At 41.2% G+C, this 16,446-nt stretch overlaps 1 protein-coding gene across 3 annotated transcripts; it reads left to right on the forward strand.

Moving 5' to 3' along the window:
* Nucleotides 1-1,002: 1,002 nt before the first annotated feature.
* On the forward strand, nt 1,003-16,218 carry LOC135502098 (zinc finger protein ZFP2-like). Of its 3 annotated transcripts, none has more exons than XM_064794657.1 (4): nt 1,003-1,017; nt 3,059-3,777; nt 4,271-4,298; nt 11,653-16,218. In XM_064794657.1, the coding sequence occupies exons 2-4, from the start codon at nt 3,088-3,090 to the stop codon at nt 13,047-13,049; spliced, it is 2,115 nt and encodes a 704-aa protein (XP_064650727.1). In that variant the 5' UTR covers nt 1,003-1,017; nt 3,059-3,087; the 3' UTR covers nt 13,050-16,218. The 3 variants fall into 3 exon arrangements, with proteins under 3 accessions (XP_064650727.1, XP_064650726.1, XP_064650728.1); XM_064794656.1 differs by having other exon boundaries at nt 1,013-1,071; XM_064794658.1 differs by having other exon boundaries at nt 1,013-1,071; nt 4,274-4,298.
* Nucleotides 16,219-16,446: the final 228 nt, after the last annotated feature.

A 16,446-nucleotide genomic window follows, 5' to 3' on the forward strand; every position in this document is an offset into this window, starting at 1 on the left:
ATTGTTATTTTCCATTCAGGGTATCAGCGAAATCGAACTTCACCAGTACTATGCTGTGTATTTCTCGAAGATGTACTACATTGGCCGTGTCACTGCTGCACTGGATGAAGAGTATGAGGTCAAGTTCCTGCATAAGTTGTATAAGAATGCAGTTGCGTATTTCTTCTTGCCCAAGAAACCAGATTCTCCTCTGCACCTTCTCAAGAGCAATGTCCTTCGAAGGTATACGGCCTGCACGCCACCACACCATACTCAAGTATTGGCCTCACCAGCCCCTTAACCTCTTGATCGTGAAAGCTAAACGTGTGGCTTTTGCTACCGACTATACCTATGCTCAGCTGGACGCAAATCCTTCCTAATGACCACTCCTAGGTCAGACACACTGTTCATCTCCCTCAGTTCCGTTCTACCTGCCCCATCCCCTGAATTGTATTGGAAAAGTGGTTTTTTTCCCCCCACACTGCAGCAGGACACATTTTAATGGATTAAAGCCTAACTGCCACTCGACATACCTAGTTACTCTAAGGAGAAACCCTCACCACATGAATAACATGTCCAAGTTCCGCTGCAGACTCAAACTATCCTGATGCGACTTAACAGCTCGGTAAAACCTGGCATCATCGGCTGTGATCAACAGAGGCGTTGGCTGAAGACATTTTCGGCTGTATCGCGGTTAATGCGGAGTATTGAGTAACTGCCGCAATAACAAACTCGCCCCAGTGCCGAAATTAAAATATTTCAGATCGAAATCAGCGCCTCTAGTGTCAAGATTGCCGCAATAAATTAATCGTGTGGCAAATTATTAAGGAAGTACTAATAATGTAATCCCTTTATTTAATCATCGTGTGTAGTAACTATGTTCTTGCTAAATGTATATTTTTGTTATACAAGAAAATAGCAATTAATGACAGTTTGATTACAAAATGTCATTGTTATGAATTCAAAGAAGTTTAGAATTTATAAAGTCGCCTAACTTTTGGAACTCACTTACTTATAAAATCAAAATGGCGTAGGCTAGTAAGTCGTCATTCGCTATTTTTGCTTTGTTTATTTCTCCTATTTGGAGCAGAGGTAAACTCCTGTTTCTGTGTAGAATGGTTTCGGGGGTTTGAAATCTGTCCGATTCGAAGATTTATAGTAGTAAAGTACACTTTTATATTGACCTTATTTTGTGTGTGCACTGTAAGTGTAATCATGCGATAGTCACCCGGTACCGACTGTACTCAGTGAGTCAGTGTACTGTACTGTACTGTACAGTACTCCTGTACCGAGTGTACCTAGTTAGTAGTACGCCTAGGTTTTTTTTCCCTAGGCCCGGGGAGGTGTTCTCTGCTCACCCTTGCGGCTTTTGCCCATTAACCCATATTTTGACTTTTGCGTCTTTAGTCCGGGCTGTTTAGTCAGACTCATACGACATAGTCATAGACACATAGTGTTTTGGCTCACAGTCACACTACAGTCAGTTGTACAGTTCTTAGTACAGTGATGCTGAAAGGGTAATAAATGCCATCCTCGGACTGGGTGCATCTTTAGTACACCCAGAACCAATCTAAAGGTCCTTATGTGCAACTAGTTTGAAATTTACACCGATTAAAAACTTGCGTCTGAGGTTGTAAATGGTTAGTTTGTCTTGCCGAAAATGTTCTCTTTTTCTCCTCAAAAAGTTTATTTACCCTTTAGAACCTAACCGATATCCGGTCACTTGTTACTAGAACCAATCGTCGGGCACACATCACTCCAGTTCTTGCCGAGCTGCACTGGCTGCCTGTGCGCGAGCGCATACAGTTCAAGTTAATTCTTCTCACTTATAAAGTATACCATCATTTGGCACCCAATTACCTCAACGATCTTCTTGAACATTACACACCCCCTCGCTCCCTTCGCTCTGAATCTATGGACCTTCTAAAGGAAAACAAATACAGACTAAAAACTTTCGGAGGACGATCCTTTTCCATTCTTGCGCCTCAGGTGTGGAACTCACTACCGTCCACCCTGAGAGCTGCACAGGACGTCAATACTTTCCGCAGAGACTTAAAAACATATTTGTTTGTGCAAGCTTATGAGCGCCTGTGAACATTGTTCCAGTGATACGGGCGCTGACAATTTCATTCATTCATTCACTGACTTTCGTTTATATATCCCTGACCAGTCACTCACAGGCCGCCAGTACGTACCTATTCTCGAACGACACCATCGCCATCTATTTTCGTCCAGTTTGGGATACATTGATGAAGTATACATTTAATCGCTGACTTGTACTAGGGTGCTTTGGGGGGTCTTTTTTGTAGAAATTTGCTGAAATGCTCCCGGGAAATACGGCGAGCACATAAAAATGTTCCAGGATCTAAAGGGTAAGGATCTAATACAGAATTATCGCTCTCGTGTGGACGATGATGATGATGATGATAATAGTAATGACCAGCTGCTGTTATCTTGCCATGTTGGCAGAACCCAAACTGACATTTTGATGCCTTGTTTACAATTCGTGTTAAGCCTAATGCACGCATACCACACCTCGGACTCTGGTTTTTATTTGGTGCAAATTTCAATCTGTGGGCACATAAGGATCTTTAACAACACTCAGGATCATACTGGGTACTGTAGATTTATCGGGAAATGTATGCAGAGATTAAATATCCAGAGTAACCAAGGACTACTTTTTCATACATGATCAACCGTTGCCGACCAGCCGAGCCTTGAAATTTTGCTTTTGAACCTCAGTGGTCAACCACATTGTTGATTCAAAGTCTTCAAAGGAGTTCTGGGGTTGGAAGTACTGTAGCAGTATTTTAACTAAAAAAAATTGGTCTAGTTATTTGCAGCTCCCTATTCTTTATTCTCAGTAATGGCTTATGCACATCAAGTCAAAGAAAAGTCGAATTTCTTTGGTAAAAAAATTGATTCACAAGGCTTTGCTTGAAAGGATTTGTGTGATCTATCTTTTGCTCGTCATATATCCCGCACAAGGGTGTCCTTAATAGAGAGGTTAAAACCACTGTAAATGAACACTCACCGTTCTGGGTTACTCAGTTGTTTATAATCACATCTTATTTTGCAGGTACCTTGGTTTTGGAACCTTTGTGAAAGATGTCTGAACAAGGCAACATTGATGCTGGTAATATGAATGTGAAATTGGAGATCTTGAGTCTTGGACTTCATGGTGACAACCAATATGACTCTCAGTCACTGTCTGCTGATATCAAGAGAGAACCAGATGACCTTGTTCATAGTTTGTGTGGTTTGTGTGAACCACAGCCATCTGTTGACAGTTATGAGATGAATTTGAACTTGAAAGCAGAGCTGAAATCTGATAATCAGTTCAGTTCAAATATAGAAACAGCCGATTACTCTGGTGATGTGTCTAGTTCAAACTTTAACACAGAGCTGAACTCTGGTGATCAGTTAAGTTCAAATGCTAAAAGTGAGCTCTATGGTTCCTCAGGGAGTGACATTAGAGAGACTGAGGTGAATGAGTCAGAATATGAACTTTGTAGTGAAGTAAAGATCAAATCTGAACCAACTGACTACCACAGACTTGGGTCAGGTTATGCAGTCCCGCCGGGTTCGGAATATGACAAGTGGGAGGAAGCTAAAAATGAGTTCGGGCCAGTTCCACTCAACCTCATACCAGCAGCAGGAAGCCTGGGTCTGTTGAGAATTGATGTTGAAGACCAAATCCATCCTGTGCAGAGTGGTGTCTTGAAAGAGGAGCCTCCAGAAGACATGGAGGAGAACTTGTTTGGCTATAGTGAAGGCACTGGCACGGATGATGGACATGTAAGTTTTCATTCAAACAATCTCCATGCACTGTAAACTGGGAAATATTTGCAGCTGTTTTAGGTGGCGGTTTTGTTAAATTGCATCTCAGTTTTGATTTCCCGAAAAAATATAGAAATTTCTTACGATTTTCCAATAAAGATTTGTAGTTTTGTTTTTTGATTTTTTTTTCACAAAACTGGGTCATTTGCGAAATCCTCAAAACGCCCACAAAAATAAACCGCCTGCAAATTTGTTCCAGTTTACACTGCGATTCTGATAGGTTTGGACTATCACGAGACTATTTGACATGTTGGAAGTGGTCAGTATTGTACACGAGAATGATGGTGTCGGAAATTGGAGCAGAAAATATTTGGGAAGTTCTAGCTGGGTCAGCCATTCAAAAAGTTTGTTTTGTTTGTAGGCCGAGTACCAGCCAGTGAAAAAAGCAGTGTGGGCTACTTGTAGGATACTTCCTTCTCTGTAAGTTTATTATCACATTCTATCATTTCAGGAGAATATCGAGGATGAAGATGATACTGGTAAGTCCCTCTTCTTGTAAATCCAATATGTCTGTGACCAGTGTGACAAACCGTTCACACTGAGTTGCAGCAATATTGTGATAACCGGAAATTGTCATTTGGTCTGATGACCGAGTGAGGTAATCTCAGATTTCGATTTTAGGAAATGTGAGTTTGGTACACATGACAGGTGGCATGACGGGGTAGTACTGCAGCTCTAACAATTTAGTACATTGTAATATCCATAGTCTCATAATATTTATTCAAAACCAAATGCATGAATGGAGCATTCTCACACTGGTATTTCATCAGCAGACCACTGATTTTGAACTAGAGGAGAACATTGACATATCAACAACTAACTGATTTAACTGATGCATGTCAACATACTATTCTATTGGTTAAAAATCATCATTTAAAAAAATCTATGTTTGTTAGAATAGATGCCTCCCCGAAGCACATCATCATGTACCGGTGCTTTGGGTATTCTCTTGACAGGCCTAGAATATGGAAATTACAGGGAAATTTATATCTGGGCTTCACTTTCAACACTGTCAAAAGGCTTTTATTTTGAAAAGTTTCCTTTAATATGCTACAAGTGTGGATTACAATGTTGCAGGGACCCTTGAGGCAGCTAGTTATCTGGCAGATATGAATAAGTAAGGTTGCTACACAACAGGTCGCACTAGTGACTACATTCTTATGAATTATGTAACATAAGTTGACAAATAGTGCATGTTCCATAATTCATAAATTTGTAGTCACTGGCGCCACCTGTTGTATAGTGACCATGCTCATATCCACCAAATAACTAGTTGTCTCTACGCAGGCAAAAATTTCGGTGAAAAATCTATAGAATTGATAAAAATCTATATAGAAATTCTATAGATTTTGTGTTTACTATTTTGTTATACATTTTGTAGCGGAATTCTATATAGATTTTTCATCGGAATTTTGATACATTTTTCGTATAGGCAATGATTTTTTTACAGCAGGTCATTTGATTGTTTCGTGTAGGCTTTCTTGGTTACCCTAACAGTTGGATTTGGGGGTTTTATTTCATCATTCAGGTGCGACGGGCTTGGCACAAAATTGATGTCGGGTCAACATCTTGCGACAGTGATGTCTGGCCTGACATCATGCAGTGCATATCAACCTTACATCCGCGTGAATGATGTAAGAATTTTGCCTGTTTATCATGCTTCTTCTTTATCTGGCTCTTGTGCAATGACCAGTCCTCCCATCCGAGTGGTGATCCTGCAGTGGCACACACCGGTGCATCAAGTCAAAGTCAAGGGAAAATTCAGTGTTGTTGACGTTAAAATCAATCAAGACAAGACTGTTACGTCATGTACGTCATCAAATTCTGACGTCATCACTAATCTCGACGTTACATGAGGCCAAGATGTCATAACGTTTTACGATTCTATATAGATTTTGTAGAGGTTTTCCGCTACAAAATCTACATAGAATCTGTATAAAATAGTATACATACCCTATAGTTACAATAGCCTCCATCAGACAACCACTGATGCATTGCCAGGGAAAATTAGACTACCTTCGTGCTAAGTTGTTCTAGCGTTCTGCAAAGGGCTTTCCATGAAGACTAGGTTGCCTCTCATGCTTGGCCTTGCTGGCATTGTCCCGTAAACTAAAGATTTGAGGATTGAGCTACCTCCCATGCCAAGTCTTGCTGGCATTCTCCAGTGGGTTTGCTTTGAGGTTTGAGCTACCACACATGCCAAGTCGTGCTGGCAACCATTCTGATTGCTCCAGCCCGATCCACAGTTTTTAGCTCACCTCTTAGCAGAGGTGAGCTTATCCCATACCGTGGCGTCCGTCGTCCGTCGTCGTCGTCGTCGTCGTCGTCCGTCGTCGTCGTCGTCCGTCGTCCGTTAGCAGGGCACGTTTCGTAACTGTTAGAGCTATTGAGTTGAAACTTGGTACACATGTACCCTTATGTAATGACACCTTGGAGACCAAGTTTCGGTCCGATTCGTTTCATGGTTTGGCCACCAGGGGGCCAAACGTTAAAAGTGAAAATATGCAATATCTCCCTTAATAGTAGTCGGGAAATTTTGAAAAAAATATGGTAGGTACTTCTAGCAAAGGTGCATCATATATCCTCCGGGTTTTTGATTTGACCTCCTTTTCAAGGTCACAGAGGTCAAATGGTGTAAATTGGCCGTTAGGATGTAACGATGGCACGTTTCTAAACTGCAATGACTATTGATACCAAATTTGGTACACATTTACCCCTTAGTCAGGTGATCTCAGGGACCGAAGTTTGGTCCAATATGATTCACCACTTGACCACCAGGGGGCAAAATCCAAAAACCTTAAAAATGTGATTATTCCTTAACTTCTTGCCCGATTGCCACCAATTTGATATCATGGGTACATCTAACCACCATACAGTATATGTCACACAGGTTTTCAATTTGACCTTCTTGTCAAGGTCACAGAGGTCAAATGACGTAAATTCGCTGTCAGGCCGTAACTATGGCACGTTTCTTAACTGCAATGACTATTGATCACAAATTAAGTACACATGTACCCCTTGGTCAGGTGATCTCAGGTACCGAAGTTTGGTGCGATCTGATTTGCCGTTTGGCCTCCAGGGAGGGGGCCAAATCCTAAATTCATCAAAATGCCATTATTCCTAGTAATGACTTGCCCGATTGGCACCAATTTTATATCATAGGTACATCTAATTCTAACAACCATTCAATGTGTCACCCGGGTCTTCTTTGATTTGACCTACTTTTCAAGGTCACAGAGGTCGAATGTACTGTAAATTGGCCATTTTGGGGAAATTGTAATTGCTTCGACCTACATCAAACCTAACACGACATGACACAATACCATGCTCTTTATCCATCTTTCCTCCACATGAGGTGAGCACAATGGCCCTGGCCATTTTTATACCAATATCCCAGTATCAAGGTTGGTTAAGCTAGGTTAGCAAATGCAACATTACAGCAGAGGGCAGGGAGGTAGTGTTTACATAATCTAAAACGAAAGTCAAATTAACTTGACATAATTGGAACTTATATGTTTCGAAACTCGTAAGTTACAACACCAAATCCTGCTATGGCCACACAGGGCCGAAATTCAACTACTGGCCCCCGTATCTCAAAATAGGTCCACCCCATCCATGAATCCCATCTATCTTTAGCTCACTTTAGTAACTTCATTGTTGTTGTTGTCTGATAACCGTGCACCTGTTATGTGTTTGCACAAAATAAAGGCCCAGCTTCTGAACCCTGAACATACTGTGTATACTAACTGATAACGGTAGCCTAATTTTTTTACACTATGCATGTATAGGAATTTCAATGAAAAATCGACACAGAAAAATTTCTGTGAAAAACCTATGCATGTAGAATCCATGAAAAATCTATTTGGAAAATTTTCTATATAGATTTTTTTACAGACTTTTGGGGAGTCTATACGATAGCCCTGTGTCCGTCGTCGTCCGTCATCGTCGTCGTCCGTATCCTGTGTGGCACGTTTCTTAACCGCTTGTGCTATGGACTCGAAACTTTGTACACATGACCTCCTAGGTCAGAGGTACTCTGACACTGAATTTCGGTCCAGTCTGGTTCATGACTTGGCCACCAGGGGGCCAAAACTGAAAATATAAAAAGTGTGATATGTCTCCTATTAATGATCCGTTTTCAATAAAACTTTAATGGTAGGTACTCCTAGCAAGGATACATCACATATCATACGGGTTTTTGATTTGACCTCCTCAAGGTCACGGAGGTCCACCACTTGACCACCAGGGGGCAAAATCCAAAAACCTTAAAAATTTGATTATTCCTTAACTTCTTGCCCGATTGCCACCAATTTGATATCATGGGTACATCTAACCACCATACAGTATATGTAACACAGGTTTTTAATTTTACCTACTTTTCAAGGTCACAGAGGTCAAATGGCGTAAATTGGCCGTCAGGCCGTAACTATGGCACGTTTCTTAACCGCAATGACTATTGATCACAAATTAAGTACATTTGTACCCATTGGTCAGGTGATCTCAGGTACTGAAGTTTGGTTCGATCTGATTTGCCGTTTGGCCTCCAGGGAGGGGGCCAAATCCAAAATTCTTCAAAATGCTATTATTCCTTAATTACTTGCCCGATTGGCACCACTTTTTTATATCATAGGTACATCTAATTCTAACAACCATTCAATGTGTCACCCGGGCCTTATTTGATTTGACCTACTTTTCAAGGTCACAGAGGTCAAATGTACTGTAAATTGGCCGTTTTGGGGAAATTGTAATTGGTTGGACCTACATCAAACCTAACACTACATGACACAATACCATGCTCTTCATCCATCTTTCCTCCATATGAGGTGAGCACAATGGCCCTGGCCATTTCATTTGCCTGTGTAAGGTAGATTGACTCGACCACTCTCTAGATTACATTAGAGAGAGAGAGAGTGACCTGGAACTGGCCAATAGTGGTTACCTGGCAGGAGCTTTACCTTAATTTATGACTAAAACAGACAACTCATATGAATAACCAACTGTTGAAATTTTTTTGGCGTCGTTAAAACACTGAAACTTTTTCCTAGCCGAAGATCCTGCCAATGCCATTCCAAAATTCTGGTCAAGGATTACAAAAATAAAATCATTATTTATAGGCCCTGGCAGTGACGCTGAAAGGGTGGATGTCGTCCTGGGTGCCGACAAATGGTACCCAGGTTCGAGATCGACTGGACAATAAGCACCATGGGTGCCATTACACCAGACAAACAGCACCCAGCTTCTTCTTCTACAATTTTGCTATACCTACAACCGAGGCTGGCCCCACGCATGGCTCACGGAGGTCACGTGTCACGATAACCATCATTTTGCAAGATGGAGCAATATCGACTGATTTTCAAGAAAAATACGCACCAAATCCATTCATTTTGTCATCACACAAATTTTCATTCTCTGAATATATCCCTCCTACATACCTTTTCTGAATTAATCATCTGAAATGTGCTTTCAAAGACCTATAGGCCTAAACGCGTTTTTTTCTGTTTATCTGTTCTTTTTATTTCGCGCACTGCTAATGCCGCAAGTACCACGGCGCGAGGTAAAATGAGATTGCAAGAAACGTCCTCGTCCCTAAGATTCGTAAGCCAGGCAAAAAGAAGCTGGGTGCTGTTTGTCTAGTGTAATGGCACCCAGGGTGCTTATTGTCCAGTCGATCACGAACCTGGGTACCATTTGTCGGCACCCAGGACGACATCCACCCTTTCAGCGGCAGTGACCGCCTCAGCGCTACCACGCGGGGCCTAATGGTATTAGGCTATCTCTAAAGGTTCCTTTAAGAAAAATATGCTGATATATGAATAACAAGTGCTAACCTTAACTAGATACAATGAAACTTTTGATGCAGATATTTCGGAAGTAAGCTCAGGATGTTGTTCTTGTCGCTAGGATAAACTCAAATCATGAGTCCAGATCGGCCGTAAAGAAAATGGATCTATCTTGTTTTCTTTTTTAAAGTGCATCAAAGATTTTTTTTATGTTTTCAGTTTTATGTGTTACTGTTGGAATGAAGCAGTCATAAATGATCATAACAATACTTTTTACCCCAATTTTTTAAAGTAAAATGCACTGATAAGGCTCTGTATAGACGAGTAGAACAAAAGTTGCACTTGTGAAATTTTGTACATTTTCTTTACCGACCATCTGGTGGACACATGATTTGAGTTTATCCCCTGGGGAAATGGTGTAAAGGTATGGGATTTGGGAAATGACAGATTGGGCCCCCAAGGCTTGAAATAACTTTTTTAAGGCCTGGAGCAAATTTGCTTAGGAATATTTTTTGTCCTTTGGGTAGCAACTTTTTTGTACAAAGTAATGGGAAAAAACTTAATCTCCAATGGGCACATATTGATGATCCAGGTGATGGTGATTGTCTTCGTGTGCATTGCGCTATTCCAGTGCTTCTTCACATCACCCTGTTTGAGACTGGAGCCAGAAATTCCCTTCACAAAGTTCTTCATTGGTTTAAGGAATTAATACCGAGCTGGCGGTCATTGGTTGTATAATCAAGACCGCTCGGGTAGACCGAAAATGCAGTCCAAAACCCGAGGCGCTTCGCCGAGGGTTTTGGACGTAATTTGAGGTCTACCCGAGCGGTCTTGATTATACAACCAATGACCGACAGCGAGGTATTAATTTCTATTCTAAAAGGTTTCAAAATTAAACAAATTAAATACGATTTGAAAGGTATATATGTTCCGTTTTCGTCAAAGAATTATCCAGCCTGGTGTCCGGAACTCCGCCATATTGTTGCTTGTGAAGATGACGTCACGCAGCAAGGGAATTCCCAGTCTGCTAGCTCGATTTCTACCATTTCCTCGTCTTTGACCTCTTCTGAATCCTGACTGACGACCTCGAAAGAGTCCTCGGGTATCCTCCCTACTTCACAAATCCCAATATATCGGGGAATACTTCAAAATCTCGTGTTCTTGACATTGTTTTGTGGAGCTGAGTCGTTGCTTCTTGGTGAAAATAATTCGTCTGCTAAAATTCAGAATTTTATACCTACCCAGGCGGTCATTGGTTACGATACCAAGACCGCTCCAATCAAAACGAGGCGTAATGTATTTTGTATTAGAAACAATGATATACTGTGACTAAGGCCTTTTAGAATTCACTAAATTCACATGTTTCCTACACACTTTGCAGTGCAATTTGGTGACCTTTCCCCCCATTTTTTGATAGGAAATCCATCGTTTTTTCGGATCGAAATCTGCCACCCAGCCAGCTACTGTCGATTCCTTGACGCCGGCCATGTTGAATACCAACCTCGCGGGCATAAATAATGCTCTGCATATGGGGTGCACTGTGCACAATTGCGGTACCTGGAGCAGAGGTTGTGTACGCGATTGGGCTGACTCCTTGGGTTGACTCAATGATGTAACGGGGGCCGTCTCAGTGGTTTGAAATTGCTTATCGCAGTTTTGTATTTCACTATTAAAAGCATGGGTTCACAAAATCACGATTTCGTATCGCAAAATGCGATGCGATGCACCTGGCCATCTCAGTGATTTGAAATTGCTAATCGCAGTTTTGTATTTCGCTATTAAAAGCATGGGTTCACAAAATCACGATTTCGTATCGCAAAATGCGATGCGATGCACCTATTTCAAGCCTTGGCCCCAATCCAGTCAGTCACTGACCAGTGATTCATCAGTGTTTTCCGATTACCCAACTTAATACATAAAGGTAGATTTTTTTCAGCAAATATGCCATGGATATGTGTGAGACACACACATACAGCAAAATGTAAGAGAATACGTAGTTTTATTGAATGAAAGTTTCCCATGAACTTTATTCGTTATCTTCTTGTATTTGCAGTTTCATCTTTTGGCTACGATGGTAAAATCAAGTTGAAAAGTCAAACAGAAGGGATTTGTTGGTCATTTACGAGATTCTCACAGGAAAATGTGACTGCCTTGAAGAATAAAGAGTCTTTTGACTCTGACCTCTCCACTAAAGAATTCCTGAAGAAAAGTAATCTGATTCAACATGAACTCATGAATACAGGAGAAAGATCATTTCAATGTGACCAGTGTCACAAAGCTTTTAAGCGAAGTGGTGAGCTTTTGTCTCATCAGCGTATTCATACCAGAAAAAGACCATTTGCTTGTGACAAGTGTGGTAAAACATTCATGTGGAATAGTGATCTTTTGAAGCATAAACGTACTCACACTGGAGAAAGACCATTTGCTTGTGACCAGTGCAAGGCAGCATTTTCTCAGCGTAGTAGTCTTTTTCAGCACAAATATATTCATACAGGAGAAAGACCATTTGCCTGCGACCAGTGCGATGCAGCCTTCTCACAGCGCAGTAGTCTTTTTCAACACAAACATATTCATACAGGAGAAAGACCATTCACATGTGACCAGTGTGATAAAACTTTTACCTCTAAAACTAGTCTAGCAAAACATAAACAGATTCATTCAGGAAAAAGACCATTCGCTTGTAACCAGTGTGATAAAACTTTCACACAGAGTACTGGCCTTTTTCATCATAAATATACTCATACAGGGGAGAGACCATTTATATGTTCCCAGTGTGGTAAAGGATTGACTACTAATAGTGGTCTTCTGGCGCATGAGCGTACTCATACAGGAGAAAGACCATTTGCGTGTGACCAGTGTGATAATATATTTACACAGAGGAGTGCTCTCAATCGTCATAAGCGTATACATACTGGGGAAAAGAAATATGCCTGTGATCAGTGTGATAAAACGTTTACACAGAGTTGTGTTCTCTCTCGCCATAAGCGGAGTATTCATTCAGGAGAAAGACCATTCATATGTATGCATTGTGATAAAGCATTCACCACACAAGATACCCTCGTAAAACATAAACGAATTCATACAGGAGAAAAGCCGTTTGCCTGTGATGAATGTGATAAGACATTCACGCAGCGTACAGGTCTTTTCCTTCATAAATACATTCATACTGGAGAAAGGCCGTTCAAGTGTCACCAGTGTGATAAGGCATTCACTTCTCAAGCTAGTCTTCTAGAGCATGGTCATATTCATACAGGAGAAAGACCATTTGTATGTGACCAGTGTGATAGCACATTTGCCCAGAAGAGTGCTCTAATTCGTCATCAGCGTATTCATACAGGAGAAAAACCTTTTTCATGCGATCAGTGTGATAAAACATTTGCACAGAGTTGTGTGCTCACTCGGCATAAGCGTAGTATTCATTCAAGGGAAAGTAAGAAGTGGGAAAAATGAAATGATTTTGTTCTCAATTTCTGGTTTTTGGCTCCCCGAAGGGGAGTCTATACAACGCTGTGTCCATCGTCGTTGTTGTCTGTATCCTGTTTCAAAAACAGTGGCACGTTTCTTAACCGCTAGAGCTATTAACTAGAAAATTTGTACACATGACCCCCAGGTCAGGTGACCTCTGACAATGATTTTCGGTCCAATCTGATTTTTGACTTGGCCACCAGGGGGCCAGAAGTGGAAACCTAAAAAGTGTGTTATCTCTCTTATGAGTGACTCGTTTTTGATAAAATTGTATGGTAGGTTCGGTTGTCCGTCGTAGTTGTTGTTTGTATCCTGTTTCAAAAACATTGGCACGTTTCTTAACCGCTAAAGCTATGAACTTGAAACTTTGACACAGGACCCCCCCCCAGGTCAGGTGACCTCTGACAATGAATTTCAGTCCGATGTGACTTTTGACTTGGCCACCAGGGGCCAGAGGTGGAAACCTAAAAAGTGTGATGTCTCTTTGAGTGACTCGTTTCCGATAAAAAGTTTTTGTAAGGTTCTCCAAGCAAGGATACATCAAAAATTATGTGGGTTTTTGATTTGACCTAATTTTCAAGGTCACAGAGGTCAAATGGCAGAAATTGGTTGTTTGAGTGGGACTATGGCACGTTTCTTAACCGCTATAACTATGAGCTTGAAATTTGGTACACATGACTCCCTACGTCATGTTACCTCTGACACTGAATTGCGGTCTGATCTGAATCTTGACTTGGCCACCAGGAGGCAAAAACTAAAAAAGGTAAAAAGTGCAATATCTCGCTTATTAGTGACTTGTTTTCGATGATATTTTTGTGGTAGGTACTCAAGGCAAGAATACATTACATATCGTACCGACTTTGGTTTGACCTATATACTACACATGTAGCATGTTTCTTAATCATGAGTTCCTAACAACCAAATACATGTATGTATACGGTGAGCACAATGGCCCCTGGCCGTTTCATTCTAAATTCATTATTTAGGTTCTGGGAAGGTCCTTAATGAGTAGTCGTAAAGCTGTATGGAGAAGTGTACATCTAGAAAAAGGCAAGTTGGTGTTGCTAAGCCCAATTTACTCACAAACTATAGGGCCCAAATTCATAAAAGGCGTTTAAGGGTTAGACATGTACAACTTCTCTCTAATCAGTTTCAGGGCCTATTCATATTCTGTGAAGATTCACATCAAGGGCCAGAATCTGTCTATTCAGTAGTTAAACGCTGTTTTAAACTAAACACCCTTTATGAATTTGGCCCCATGTGTTTTTTTTCAAACTGCTTTGAGTCCATTTCTATGACACTTATTCATGCATTCACGAGACGTTTGGCAGAGAAAAATCATCCTGAGGAAATCGGGGGTTAATGTTCGCTTCTCTGGTCCGGCACACTTAGCCCGAAGACATTCGCCAGCGCAGAAGTAAGTGCACCCAATCAGAGCGTCGCTTACATTTGAGTCTAGGAATTTCAAAAACGATATCCAAACTTGCATTCATTCTCCGGCGCAGTGGATAGTAGTGATAGTAGTCCTACACTATTCTTGAATGTTATCGCTGCTTTGGAGACTTGCATTTGATCATGCCGACAATGAGAGAGCAGAGTCTCGTTGGAGGTGCGCACTGCAACTTCGATTCTAAGAGATCTGAGTGCGGTTTTCATTCATACAAATCATAACAGTACATTACTAGAACCGAGGTTGATAGTTCAATCTCGGTGCTGACTCAAAGGGGTTGTACGCCTGTGCATTACTTCACCAAATGAGGGCGAATGTCTCAGACTCAGGGGTTAGTGTGTGGGGCTGGAGAAGCGAACATTAAGCCCTGATTTCCTCAGGATGGAGAAAAATAAGTAGGTCTGCTCATTCCAAAGACATTCTTTGTTTCTCATTATTAGAAATATTTCTGAAACCTGTAAGATGATCTACCACAGTGCTCTGTGTACTCGCCCTGAACTGATATCAGCTAGCAAACCAAATTTTTTAACTTTACTTCATTTTTAGCTCACCTGGGCAAGCTGATGTAGTCTCGTCTTGTCCGTCGTCCGTCTGTCGGGCCTTCCGGCCGTCTATCGTTTGTCGCTAATGGTGGCATGTTTGCTCACTGTTGAGTCTAGAAAGTTGAAACTTGGAGTGTGGTTGTCTTATGGCGATATGACTTTACACACAAAAAAATCATCGCCATTTGACCTACTTACTGGGCTCCAGGCGGCCATCTTTAAAACCTTAATTTTGTCAATATCTCGTGAACACTGATTGCTAGAACCATGCAACTTTTACTGTCAATACTTCTTGTGATGTTTACTAAATGACTCTGAGGTGCAATAAACATGAATTTATTGAGACTTGTACTAAAACGGCATGGTGGCTGAATGTTACATCTTGACCGACCTCCATACTCAATCTTTGCACAAACTAATTATAGATCGTGACGTCATTACTAAGTGGCGCGATGTATGAAATGCTTGGGAACACTACATCCCTCCTTAAGTTAAAAAAAAGAGAATAGGTCACCAGCCAATGAATTACTTTTGGCTCAAGTTCAGAATATACTCAGAATATTAACTGTAGAATAAACTGTAAACTGTTACTCAAACTAATTGTAGTAAACCAAATTACTCTGCACTTTTGCATTATTCAAGAAAAATGAATACTGTGTGAATCTAAAGAACTAGGAACTCCTATAGAATTTCACACAACATAATCCAAAATGATGGAATGATTGCAAACCATCAAAAATGTCCAAATTTTCCTGAAAATTAAACGGATTATCACAAGAGTCTACAATCTCCTGAAAATTAAACGGGTTATCACATGAGTCTATAAATCACGGTCCCTTGTTATAAATGGAACACAGAACTACACAGGATGATCCATACACAGTTACTAAGTAGAGTTCACAGTAACAATCAATCGAACCTGGCACACATAGTTTCTCAAGTAACGCGGTTCTTTCCTGGCGCGAGAGGATCTCCTCACAGGATTGTCTGCTTGAACCGGGGCAGGTTGCCGCTTGCCCTTGATTTCGGTACTTGTTCCTCCTTGATTTTGATCAAAGTCTTCCTCTATCTCGTCCAGACGACGCGTCTGATCAGCAATGGCGGCATGATCAGGACTGGGAGTAATAATCGACTTGAAATAACTCGAATTGCGAGTGATCCGTTGATCACCTTGGGCAGCTGTGATCATTGACCCTTTCACAGCTTCGACCTCGTAGGGGTCAGGACGAAAGGGTGGAATATTTTTCTCTTTCTGCTGGGTTTTCACCAACACAGTGTCTCCCTCTTTGAACGGAGTGTGAGAATTGATACTTCTACACTTTTCAGCATACTGTTTCATAGTTTGTTTCGAAACTTTGTCTTTTTCAGCGATTTTGGCGTGGTCAACTCC

Source organism: Lineus longissimus, chromosome 18, assembly GCF_910592395.1.
Source record: "Lineus longissimus chromosome 18, tnLinLong1.2, whole genome shotgun sequence".
NCBI lineage: Eukaryota > Metazoa > Nemertea > Pilidiophora > Heteronemertea > Lineidae > Lineus > Lineus longissimus.